General features: G+C 33.3%; 1 protein-coding gene across 1 annotated transcript in view; it reads right to left on the bottom strand.

The window, feature by feature from the left end:
- The window catches only part of SLC35F1 (solute carrier family 35 member F1), a 511365-nt gene that overhangs the window by 94079 nt on the left and 404411 nt on the right, over positions 1-12875 (bottom strand). The window contains exon 3 of the mRNA XM_051997618.1: positions 3886-4013. Coding sequence (XP_051853578.1) covers positions 3886-4013 — 128 coding nt within the window. The remainder of the gene's footprint in view (positions 1-3885; positions 4014-12875) is intronic.

The raw sequence follows: 12875 nt of genomic DNA, 5'->3' as shown, positions 1-12875 counted from the left end.
CATTTTTCAAATAGACATAATAACAATACCAACCCCCCAGAGTTGTTGAGGTGACAAAATAAGATAACACATGTAAAATGTAAACCTTAAAATGCTATATAAATGCTAGCTATTATTATTATTGTTGTTGTTTTTAAGTAGCAACGTGGGGGGGCATATAAAATTGTATAAAGATGGGAAAGAATAGAATGAAATAAGACAAAATTGATCAATCAAACTTGATTGTAGTTAAAAAGGACCACAGTATAGTAGAAAAAAAGCACTAACCTTGAAATTAGGAGAGACATGGTTAGAATTTTGGCTCTGACTCTCATTAGCTGTGTGAACATTAAAAAAAATTTCATTTCTCTAATCCTGGTGATCCTTAACTGTAAAATGAGAGAAGGATAATAATATTTGTAGTACCTATTTCCCAAGCTTGTTGTAAAGATTGAATGACATAATGTGTGAAACAGGCTTGGCAAAATTTATTTAGTTTTATAAATACTGGCAAGTGTGTGTGCCAATTAACATTACCATTATTATGATGGTCTACTGAGGAGTATAGGATTAAGTTCCTTGCCTAGGGTTGCACATCTAGTAAATATCTGAGATTAAATTTGAACTCAGAAAGACAAATCTTCCTGATTCCAGGCCAGGTATTCTATCCATTGTGCCATGATCATAGCTGTCCCACATTATCATATACTATGCTGTTTGTTCATGATGAGGATGATGAGATAAGGGTAAACTGGAATAGCCCAGCTAAGGAGTTTATATGGGGATAATTGTATATTAGGCAACGAGGAACTACAGAGATCTATGATAGCTCTGGGGATGATATCAAAAATGAACTCAATTATATCAGTCCAGGAAAAAGGTAAGAGAGTATAGAGAGAGAACAGTGAGAATGGAGAGGAGGGAATAGATGAAAGGCATACCACAGAGGCAGAATTAATAGGATTTGGCAAGTGAAATATACATGTTTTTTCAAACATGCTAAATGTTTAATGTAAATCTTAAATAAAATTTATTTCTTCCTGAGCTTTTTTTTAAAAATAAAAGTGATACTTGTAGACACTTTGTTATTACTGTTGTAAGCATAGAAGATATGGGTCCTTAATCATTTTCTCCCTTAGGGAATTTATTAAATTTCTTATGATATTTTGCTTTATGGCTTCAGTCAGAATAATCTGTCATGTCAAAAGAAATTGTGTGTCTAGCAGCATCCTATTGTGACATATTAACTATGGTAGTATTTATTTTATTTATACTTAAGTACAGCATTATGCATAATGTTTTACTGTATATACTTGTCACCAACATCTCTTATTCATTTTTCAACTTTCTACAATACCATGTCTGACTATCATTCAACTGAAGCTGTTGCCTTCAAGATTATTAATGATTATTACTAAATCCAATGGTTTGTCCTCTATACTTATCCTTCATGATCTCTCTGCAGCATTTGACATCATTGATCACTCACTCTTGACTCTTCTCTCTTAGCTTTTATGACATTGTTGTCATTGTTCTCTTCCTTTCTATCGGATTATTCTTTCTCTGTCTCTTTGTAGGTTTCATCATCTGTATCTTTGCCCCTAATAGTGGATATGTCCCAAGATTGACTCCCAGGACCTTGACTCTCTTGCTAAACCCATAAGTTCAATTATTACCTCTATGGAGATGATTTCCAAATACATATAATCAGCCCTCTTGTCTCTCCAGAGCTTTACACCTACATCACCAGTTGCCTGATATTCATCTCGATCTGAATGCCTTGAAATTATAGTGTGTGACCTGGAATTATTTGTATTTTGCCCCATAAATCATTCATACTTCCAACTTTATGGCCTCTGGAAAAAATAGTATCATCTTTTTAGTCAATCAGCTTTGCAATCTTAAAGTCATTTTTGACTCTTTCTAATATACATTCAGTTCCAAATGTTGATTCTGTTACTAAAGCTTTTCTTCCATTATTATGTGATGGACGCCTTGTGCTGTCAAGGCAACACATACTTTCTTTTCAAAGGTCTCATAAATTAATAGGGGGAAAGATATGCATATAAATAACTGTGGAAGAAAGAGATGGCAGCCAATGAATCCTGTATGGCTCAATGAGAGCTACATGATAAGGTTTTGGGGTAATCTTCAATGGAGATGCATCAAATCTTAACCATATCCCACATTTGGGTCTATTTTTCTCTCTATAGCTTTAGAATGACTGAATACATCAACCTATTACAGCATGAGTAATAAAGTGTGAAATGGACTAGAAATTGAAAGTGAATTATACTAGCCCAGTTTAGCTACTTAGCATATAATTGGGAAGTAAACATATAGTATATATAGTGAAAAATTCAAATAGCTTTCATAACTGTATGAGAATACTAATGATGATAATAACAATTGACATTGATAGAACCAATGTTCTATGAAGTTTGTCAAATGCTTTATATTCATGATCTCCTTTGAAACTCACAGCAATTGACCTGTGAGAAAGGGACTAAAGATAATAGATATCTTTTTGGCAGCAGGATTTAGGGATACTCTAAATATGTGTTACTTGAGAAAATTAATAGATTGCTGAAAACTCCATTTTACATCTGTACTTCTGCTTGGCTTGGATGTCATGGAACACTATGCCACAACATAAAATACTTTCTACACTAGTGTCTACCTGCCCTTTCTCCTTTTAACTTTCTTTCAAGAGTTGTCTTTCCCCACTCGTTTGTAAGTTCTTTGATGGCAGAAATTGCTTCTTCTTTTTAATTTGTATCCTTAGTGCTTAGTAGTGTCTGACATATAGTAGACATATTTTTCAAAAAATGAATTGAAAGAGAAGGATGAATTACATAACATTTTAAGGGCAGGATTTACCAATCTGTGTTCAACGTCATCTTGGTGTTCCATGTAATAAGGATATGAGCACTTCATTAGCTTGAGGAATTCCCAGTATGAAAATATTTTCTGTGAAGATAGATCTCAACCTTTCTGTGACTTAGATAAATCTCAGAGAGTTTCTTAGACAGTTGGTGTCACAAGTAAGATTTGAAACCAAATTTTCTTGACTACTTAATACTCTATCTACCACATCATTCTATATACTGAAGACTTCTTGATTATATGAGCTCTCTCTAAAGGTGTGAACACAAGCATTATATCAATTCCATTGAGTTAACACTAGGATTCTAACATCTCCCTTGAGTTATCACCTTGTTTCAAGTTGAGTTAACACTAGGATTCCAACAATAAATGAATGTCTGATTAGAGGTGAACCAAAAATAATATTAAGTGCCTGAATCCTATTTCTTTTAGTAGATATAATATTGGATTTAAAATCAAGAAAATATAGGTTCAAATACTGCCTTGAGCATTTATTTATTTTTTTTTGACTTAGATCAAGTTACTTAATTTATGAGTCTCAGTTTTCTCCTCTGTAAAATGGGGATAACAATAACAAAGCACTCATAATTTTTTTGTGGGACTCAAATGATCTAATAAAGCATTTCATAAACTATATTGCACTACACAGAAGTGAAAGATTATTATTATTATCAATATCATTAATGATAATTAATTTTCTCATTTTTAAAATGGAATTTAGATTGAAATGGTCCTGGGACAAGTAATTATCCTATTTTTTTTTAGAGTTAGTGTTCTGTGGATTACATCAACTTGGAAAATAATTATAATGATTGCCATTCAATTCACCTTACCACAAATATTATATAATCTTAATATATATTATATAATTTGAACATACCAGCCATTGTATCTTTATGGGATCTGTTGAATATTGGCCTATGTGGAGATTCAGATTACCATGACTAAGGAGCCAGCAGCCAATGCAATGAAATAACCAAGGAAAATCAGAATAGCAAAAGAAAGAAAATTTCCACCTACCTGCACACTGGTCAGTGTGGTATACTGGTAAGCTTTGACTACCAGGTAATTTGCTTCTAGATCTATGATGCCTAGGATCATATATTTCCACCATCTTCGCCTCAAAATTGCCAGCAAGTTTTCTTCTCCTGGATCAAAAAGAGTTAAGTAGAAATGAATTTGGAATCTATCATGCATCACACATTTGTCAAGGATTCTAATATTTTGCAGTGTTACATTTTTCTGACCACAACAAATACCTAATGGAACAAATGAAATTAAAGTGTCAGAGACTCACAATTTTAATTCAGTCTACAATCTTTCTCACAAATATCAGTTCCTTAAATTAGTTTTGGGGCCTGAGAAGGATAAGGAAGGTTACTAGTTCCCCATGGAAAATGCTTTCTCAGAAAGGAATAAAAAATTTATTACATCACCTTGTGATGGAATAAGAAGATTTATTAGAAAAGATATATATATATCTTTTCTAATAAATATATAATATATATATATGTATATATATATATATATATACATATATATATATATATATATATATATATATAATCATACTGAGTACAAAAATACAGTGAGGTCCACCATTATAATAACAAGAATTATAGAAACTAAAGTTTTTAAGGGTTAAGATCTTCCTTCTCATTTCTGTCTTGAGGTCTTTCCAATATATTAAACTGCTTCCTTTGGGTTTGAAGCTCCTTTTATGTACATGGCATGCTAAAGTGATCCTTATGGTCCTGAAGGCCTTTTTGGAATTATTACATGTTTTGAGACATGGAATGAGAAGGTAAAGCCTGCCTAGGTGCAGACCTCTGCATCATTGCCATATTAAGTACTTGGGGATAGTATGGTGCAGTGGAAAGTACTCTGGACTTGGAGTGATAAACCCTGGATTCAGGTCTTGGTCTGAATAGAACCACAGATTGGTTCATTATATTCTCACCTCATAAGTAAGAGGTCACTGACATAAATGACGATAAAAGTCACATAGCTAGAAAGTGGATTAATTAAAACTTGAACTCTAAGCCTTAGGATTTTTAGGAAAGTTTTCATGACACAATGCCATCTTCCCCCCCCTTTTTTTTTTCTTGCCTTTATTAGAACAGTCATTAGGTTGCACTACAGGTACATTCTCCCAACTATAAACACCCTCTCTTTAGTCAATAGTCAGAAGCCTAGGGCTGAAAGGGACCTCGGAGGTTCTTTCTTGATCTTATTTTACAGATGAAAAAAATTAGGAAAATCAGGTGGCTTGTCTAAAAATCATACCAGTATATCATCAAGTAACACAGCAAGTAAGCATTAGAGGTAAGATTTGAACCCAGATTCCTTTCCTACTAACAATACTCTGCCCCTGTGGTTACACATATGGTAGTAACAAATTGAGAAAGAATCTTGACTTGATCATATCTCCAGTAACACAGGAAAATGGCAGTTTAGTGGTATCATGGCAGAAAGTGACTGATCAGAAAGAGCTTTTGAATTGAGGGAAGGTTGAATGGTCAGGCATCCATATCTGTCAATTATCTCTTTTAAAATGATAGCCTTGCTTAGCAAAGGGTTACTTACAGTAAAACAAGTAAATACAATGTGTTTTTGGCAAGGGTGATTCTAAACACAATGGCTGAATAATCAATAATTATGTGACATAGTAGTCACTTTCACATCCTCACATTTTCTTCATATATTGTATATACGAATATATATATATATACAACATATATATTACATATACATGTATAGATATACATATGTATATATAATATATATGTAGTATATATATATATATATATTTATTCCTCAATTTTATTTGTGTATAATTTATTCCTCAATTATATGTTAAAATAGTTTTTAACATTTTTAAAACAATTGAGCTCCAAGTTCTATTCCTCTCTCTTTTCCCATCTCCTCTTTTTTCCCTGAGACACAAGCAATCAGATATATTATACATGTGTAATTATGTAAAACATTTCCATAGTATTCATTTTTTAATAGAAGGATCACATTAATAGAATGTCTAAAAGTTTAAAAAATGTCATGCTTCAGTCTGTAGTCAAACAATATCAGTTCATTCTCTGGAGGTGGCTAGTATGCTTCATCATTTGTCCTTTGGGATTATCTTGGATCATTGTATTGCTGAGAATAGATGTCATACACAATTGGTCATCATAAAATGTTTCTGTTACTATGTATTACATCCTCCTGGTTCTGTTCACTTCACTTTGCATCAAGTCTTTTCAGGTTTTTCTGAGAACATCCTCCTTGTCATTTTTTTTTTTACAGTACAACAATATTCCATTATAATAATATACCATAGCTCGTTTAGCCATTCCCCAGTTATGTTCTCATATTTTGGATGGAGACAGCACACTTGCCAGGCAAATGGATTTGTTCAATAGATCAAGTTCAGGAGGTCCTTATCCATGATTGATTTGTTTCATAGCCAACTTTAGGATGATGTCTACCCAAGGCATGGTGAAAAAGATGAAATAAAATAAAATCTATCTTGATCTGTGACTAAATTAAATATTTTTCTTGGTTTCAAGTTTGGTGAGCGAGAACAATGGATAAATCAATTCATATCAAAGGAAGAACTCAATAGAATTTTTCACATGTTCAAATCCAATTTTTCTTTAATTTAATAAGTATGTTTTGCATGTATACTGTATGCAATATGTAGAGAACAGCTCTGAGATTTGAGAACATTTGTTTTTATCTTATTGTGAACTCAAGTCTGGTCAAAATAAAATAAAACAAGAATAAGAAATCTTTAAAATTCCATATATTTGGAAAATTTCTATAGTTCAGAGAAAATTTAGAAATGCTTGTCCCTTGGAGAGTTTTAAAGGATGATTTATGGATTTAGATATTATCATCTTCAATGCATAATAGTTTAGATACAAAAACAATTTAGATACAAAAAGTAGTATAATTCTTTACTCATAAGTGATTAATAAATATGTCAATGCTTAGCTTTTATTAGTTGAGTGTAGTGATTGAAATCTGACAATGACTAAAGATTTATCAGCTCCATCATCTTTCTTCTTCCTCTACTCCAAACCCCTTCAGAGAGAGGATTTCTAGTCATTACTCTTTAGCATATGAGATTAATTTGGCAGTCACAGAGAATAATGTCCAGCAGGGATCATAGTGTAGTTACAGCATAAAAAGTAGAGGACTGCAAGTGGAGAGGGAGATGGAAAATAAAAAAGTGAGAGAAAGATACAGATCTCTGGAGTTCTGACATCATAAGAACATATTGGTGGCTCTGAAACATTAGAAACATACACTATTCTTTCCACATGTGTACCCTGTCCACATATACTCCCTACATGTTTGCCCTTTCATTAATGTACTCTGGCTATACATATTTCCTATGTGTGATTTCTAAGCATATCTACTATGCCCAGTGATGGTGTGTGAATTTATTGGAGAATGTGACCAAGGTTTATGAGACAATTGGAACAATACTAATTCCCTTCATAAGCTATTTTATTGAATATATTTCTTTTGAACAAATTATATTTTTGACTAACTAGTAAAAATAAACACTTTGGGGAATATAGCTTTGAATGAATACAAATCTACAGAATACCTTTTGGGTCTAACATTTGGAGCTTTCATTTTAGATTTATTTATTTAACATATAGCACTAGGTTTTAGAAAATACTTGAACACATATGAAAAGATGAACAGAGAAAATAAAATAAATCAATGGTCTATTAAATATAAAACCTGAAGGTAAAAAAGGTGTCCATTATAAAATTTCCATTAGCCTGATTAATTCATGCAATAAACAGAATATAAAGTTAGCTATGCCAAGAATACTTTGATTATATCCCAATAGACAATGCGCAAATTATGCTTCTACAATGTTCTCAAGCTCCTGTCAATCAATGGAAACATTATATAGACCCAAAGGAATGATTAATTTCCCTTAGTGTTCTACTAAAGATGGAGCTTGCAGAGTGTGAAAAGCCCAAACACATGTTCTTGCATTCCTTTTTCAGTTGAAGCACCTGAAATATATAATGCACTCAAGTTATAGTACAAACCTGGGAGGTGAGAGAATATCTTTTATTGTAAGGAGTGGGTTTTTTTAAGTGCCACCTGAGAACTTAGCTGTATGGTTCCCACTAACATGGAAACATACTGGGTTATTAACGCCTTCCTAGGCATATTTAAAATGCATCCCTAAGAGCTGCAATGCTAGAATGCTTCTATAGCAACATATAATGAAATTACCAAAAATCCCAGTATAATTGTGGAGAACTTTCTAAAATTTTAAAAGGGGAGAAAAGGAATTTTTTTCTTTGAGAAAAGATGAAAGCAGAAGTAATCAAATCCAAAAATGGAAGATTAAGGTTTTAAGTTAGGATTTTAAAGACCCTAATTTTTAAAAGGGGAAGTAAAATACTTATTCATTAAAAAATTTCATATATTAATTCATTTGAAAATATGTATGTAACACCCTCTATGTAAGACATTATGCTGGATACTGCGGGAGAAAGACTGACATCTCTGTCCACAAGGAAAATAAGGAAAATAAGAAAAGATCACTACACAAATAAATAGATTATGTAGAGGAATGTAATAAGTACAGTAAAAGGTTATAGACAAAGAGCCAAGGAGAGAGACCACATATAACTAGTGGGTTAAGGAAAATTTCATTGAGAAAGTGGGCACTTGAGCAATTTTTTAAAAAAAGGTAGCACTTGAATCAATGAATCAATAAACATTTATTAATCAGCCCTAATATGTCAGATACTATATAGACACTAAGGATATAAAAACAACAACAAAAAAAAGGAAAAAAAGTTTTTGTCCTTGAAAATCATATATTCTACAGCGGGAGATAATGTGTGAGATCAGTATAATTGTAACTTTATATAAAATAAATACAAGCTAATTTTAGAAGGAAGTAAAAGAAAGATTCTGTTAGAGAAGGCAATACCCGATTTGAGTTTTAAAGATAACCTGAGATCCTAAGAGGTTGAGATGAAGGGGGAATGCATTTCAGAGAAGTGAAGATGATATGGAGACAGAAGATTGAGTGTCAAGTATCAGGAGCAGCAAGGTAGTCAGTTTGGCTGGTTCATAGAGTAAAGAGAAAGAATGTATAATTAGGCTGGAAAGTTAAGTGACAACCAGGTTGGGGATGCCAGAGCAAAGTGTTTATATTTTTTTGACAGAAGAGTTGGATTTTAACAGATGGAATTGGGTGGGGAGAGTATTCCAAATGTAGAGAAAACATGAGCACAAGTAGGAAAGAATAAGAGATTGAGATCTTGTTGGGGAAGAGTAAATTATTCAGTTTTTCTATATTTGAGAATTCAGACATAGGAGTGTAAGAAACAGACCTAGTCAAATAGGCTGAGCCTGAGCATCAAGTATATAGGAAACCAGTCTAAAGAGTTTGGATTTAATTTTGTAGATATTGAGAGCCATTGAAGGTTTTTTCACTAGGATAGTAGTAGTAGAAAAGGAATGGAAGGGATAAACTAGGAAATCATTACAAAAGACAAAATAGAGAGGGCTAGAAAAATGCAATAAATTGTGACTTAAAAACATTTGGTTTTGTAAGAGCAGAATTTTGCCACATGAAATGCAATGATTATTCAAAACAGTGACAAATTGTTAACAGTTTCAACTATAGGACTTATATTTTATTGTGATATCTTTCTGATGAGTAATAAAGCCACTGATAGACTTTTGTATGAGGAGACAGGCTAAATTCCACATGTTTTGCTAAGGCAGAAACTCTAAGCTCTGTTACTATATTTGTTCAAATACATGGTATAGATGAGGTGGGATAGTGTATTGTGTGTGTGTGTGTGTGTGTGTGTGTGTGTGTGTGTGTGTGTTGGAAGATAGAATTTTATGCTTTAAATTATAAAGAGAATTTCCTATTAGTTTTAAGACTTGGTATTATTTTTTGTTAAAACAAAATATGAATGGTATGACTGAATGAAAAAGAAATACCATTATAGGATTTCTTTTGCTGTGAAGTTTTTTGAAAGTTTATTGGATATATTGTTATATGCTATATTATTAATGAAAATACTAACAATCTTAGTATCTGATATAGTGCCATTTATTCAGTGAATATCCAGTAAATCTCTGTCAAATAAGGAAGAAAAAAGGAGGGATTTTTTTTTAACACTAATGCTGAAACAATCCACATTCCATTCAAAATCATGGGTCAAAGTCATGACACTGACTCATACTGTTCTTGTTAATATTTTGAGGTCACCAGGGGTTGCCTGAATAAAGAATGAGACTACTGCAAGAGTGTTTTAGCCAAGGTGCCCTCAGCTAATGGAACAAGGAGTCCAATTATTCCTCTGGCCACATTTTCATTGAGGACTCTTGTTTATAAAGTGATCTTTCGTATTTATGCCAAATTTGTGCATAACTAGAGGAAAGCACATGCTTCACTTATAGCCACCAATGAGAGAAAGGCACCATGCAAGTCCGCAGAGGTGCCTAGTTTCAATAGACACTTTCATTCATTAGGCCATTTGTATTTTGAAGGAAATCATTATATATTAAGGGATAACTCTGAGAAGGATGATTGATGATGGAATAGACTTGGGATTTCAAATTTTCCAAAAAAAAAAAAAAAGAAAATTCACATTGGTATTATATATATATGAGGGAAATGATTCTCAGTCTCTCTCTCTCTCTCTCTCTGTTTCCTTGTCTGTCTTTTTCTTTCCACCACTAACTAGAAAGAGAATGAGAAAGTTAAGTCAATAAAAAAAGATCAATTTGATTAACTTAAAATAAAGAATGGAATGCTGTGGAGTTTAAATAATGAAAAACAAACAAAGTTTGGGGATATATTCAAGGATTCTTAATAGCATAATGGAGGGGATGTTCATTTAGTTGAAAAAATAAGTCATACCAGAACATAGGGTATTTTTTTTAAAATGTGCTTTTTGATTTTGATTTTGAGTTGTTCCTGTGAGACTCAGGGGTCCTCAAACTTTTTAAATAGGGGGTCAGTTCACTGTCCCTCAGACTGCTGGAGGGCTGGACTACAGCAAAAACAAAAACTTTGTTTTGTGGGTCTTTAAATAAACTTCATAGCCCTGGGTGAGAGGGATAAACGTCCTCAGCTGCCGCATCTGGCCCGCAGGCCGTAGTTTAAGGACTCCTGGACGCTTTATAGAAAAATCCTGTTTAAAAGGGTATCTTAGAAGTAAAATAATAAAAAAAGACAAAATCTAATTTTAAACTCTCAAATGGTATAAAATCCAACAAATATCAGGTATCAGGACTTTTCCAAGCAATTGTAGGAATTCCGCCTTTTATGAATATGTAGAGATGTAAATGGGATAAGGATAGGGGATAAGGGGAGGAAAGTTCACCTCAGAGGAACTAAAGGATATGCAAATGAACTTCAGGGATATTGGAAAAGGGAGAAGAAAAAGGGCTGGAAATGTGTTACACAGATTCTGGAGAAAGAACTGAGTAGGAAAAGGAGACTGATGGATAAGTCTGACGATGGTCAATGGAACTGCCAGTGATAGGATGGGCAAGGGAAGAAGTAGTCCCTAGAAGGTGCAGTAGATAGCTGTTAAACATTCTGCCCTAAGGCAAAGACATAGCTGTCCTGTCCTAGTTCTGGGGAAACCTGAAACTACAGCTTGTTGCTTTGGCAACGACCAATGCCTTCTGCTTTTAGTCAGTGATAAAAGCTTTTTGAAAGCAATCTTGAAATGAAATGAACCTATTGGCATGTATTCTGAATTCTGGACACTAAAAAATTTCCTTATCTATTTCTTTGGTGTTTCCTTTATTTCCTTTCTCACCCACTAAATGTCAGTAGCTAAGGATCAAAGACATTAAGTTCTCAATATGCGGTACCAAGTTTTCTGCAAGGTATTTGAAACCTTGATCACAAATTTCATAGATGTGAACTGAATAACACAAGTAAGGTAGATTCAGAAGTAGTTGAATGAGTGAATCCAAAGTGTGCTGCTTAATGGAGTGATGTCAGCTGGAAGAAATATCTCCAGTAGAGTGCCACAAGGACCTATCATTTAATGCTCAATTTTACCAAAGACTTGGGAAATGACATAGATGACAGGAAACTCAGAGAGACAATCAGCTTATTGGATGTCAGAATCAGGATCCCACAAGATCTTAAAGGCTAAAATAAACAAATCTAACAAGATTAAATATAATGGGGATAATTGTAAAGTTCTATATTTTGGCTCAAAAAGTGGATTGTACAAGTACAGTGTAGGAGCCAAATTGCTTTGACAATGATTCATAGTAAAAAGGTCTGGGGATTTTCAAAGACCTTTGATATGATTCCAATAGTGCAATATGGCAGCTGTCCAAATAAATGCCATCTAAGATTGACAGAAAGAATAATATTCAGCAAGAGGGATTGAACATAGCCCTACCATACTCTGCCCTGGTTAGATTATACATAGAGTATTGTGTTACTTCTGGAAATCACATTTTAGGAAGTACAACAAAACTCTAAAGCATGTAAAGAGAAAGATAACCAGATTTAAAACCATTCCCTATGAGGATTAACTAAAGGAACCGTGGATATTTAGCAGAAAGAAGACTTGAGACAATGGATTCTCTTCAGGCTGGTGAAGGGGCTGCTCTTATTTGAAAGATGGACTTGCCACCTTGCTCCCCAGAGTGAACTAAAAATAGTAAATGCAAATTTAAAAGGGGTAGATTTAATGTGCTACAATGAAGAAGTTTCCTAACAATTAGGCAGGCCAAAAGTGGAATAGACTGCCTCAAGAGGAAGCAAGTTCTCCATCACTGAGAATTAACAAGGGTGAAGTTGGCCAACCCTATTCTAGCTAGATCACAAAAATGGGAAAAAATTAGTACTTTGGGTGGTACTGCTTTTAGCAAGCATTCATGCTAAAAAATTTAGTCATTTGTAAATATCTGCTAGTACCTAAAACAACTTTTTTGTGCCTACACCAACTTTTTAAAAGTCATTTTCGAGTGTG

The sequence above is a fragment of the Antechinus flavipes genome, chromosome 4, assembly GCF_016432865.1.
Source record: "Antechinus flavipes isolate AdamAnt ecotype Samford, QLD, Australia chromosome 4, AdamAnt_v2, whole genome shotgun sequence".
Classification (NCBI taxonomy): domain Eukaryota; kingdom Metazoa; phylum Chordata; class Mammalia; order Dasyuromorphia; family Dasyuridae; genus Antechinus; species Antechinus flavipes.
Note: the sequence above shows the minus strand (reverse complement) of the source record. Positions and strands in the feature narration are given on the sequence as shown.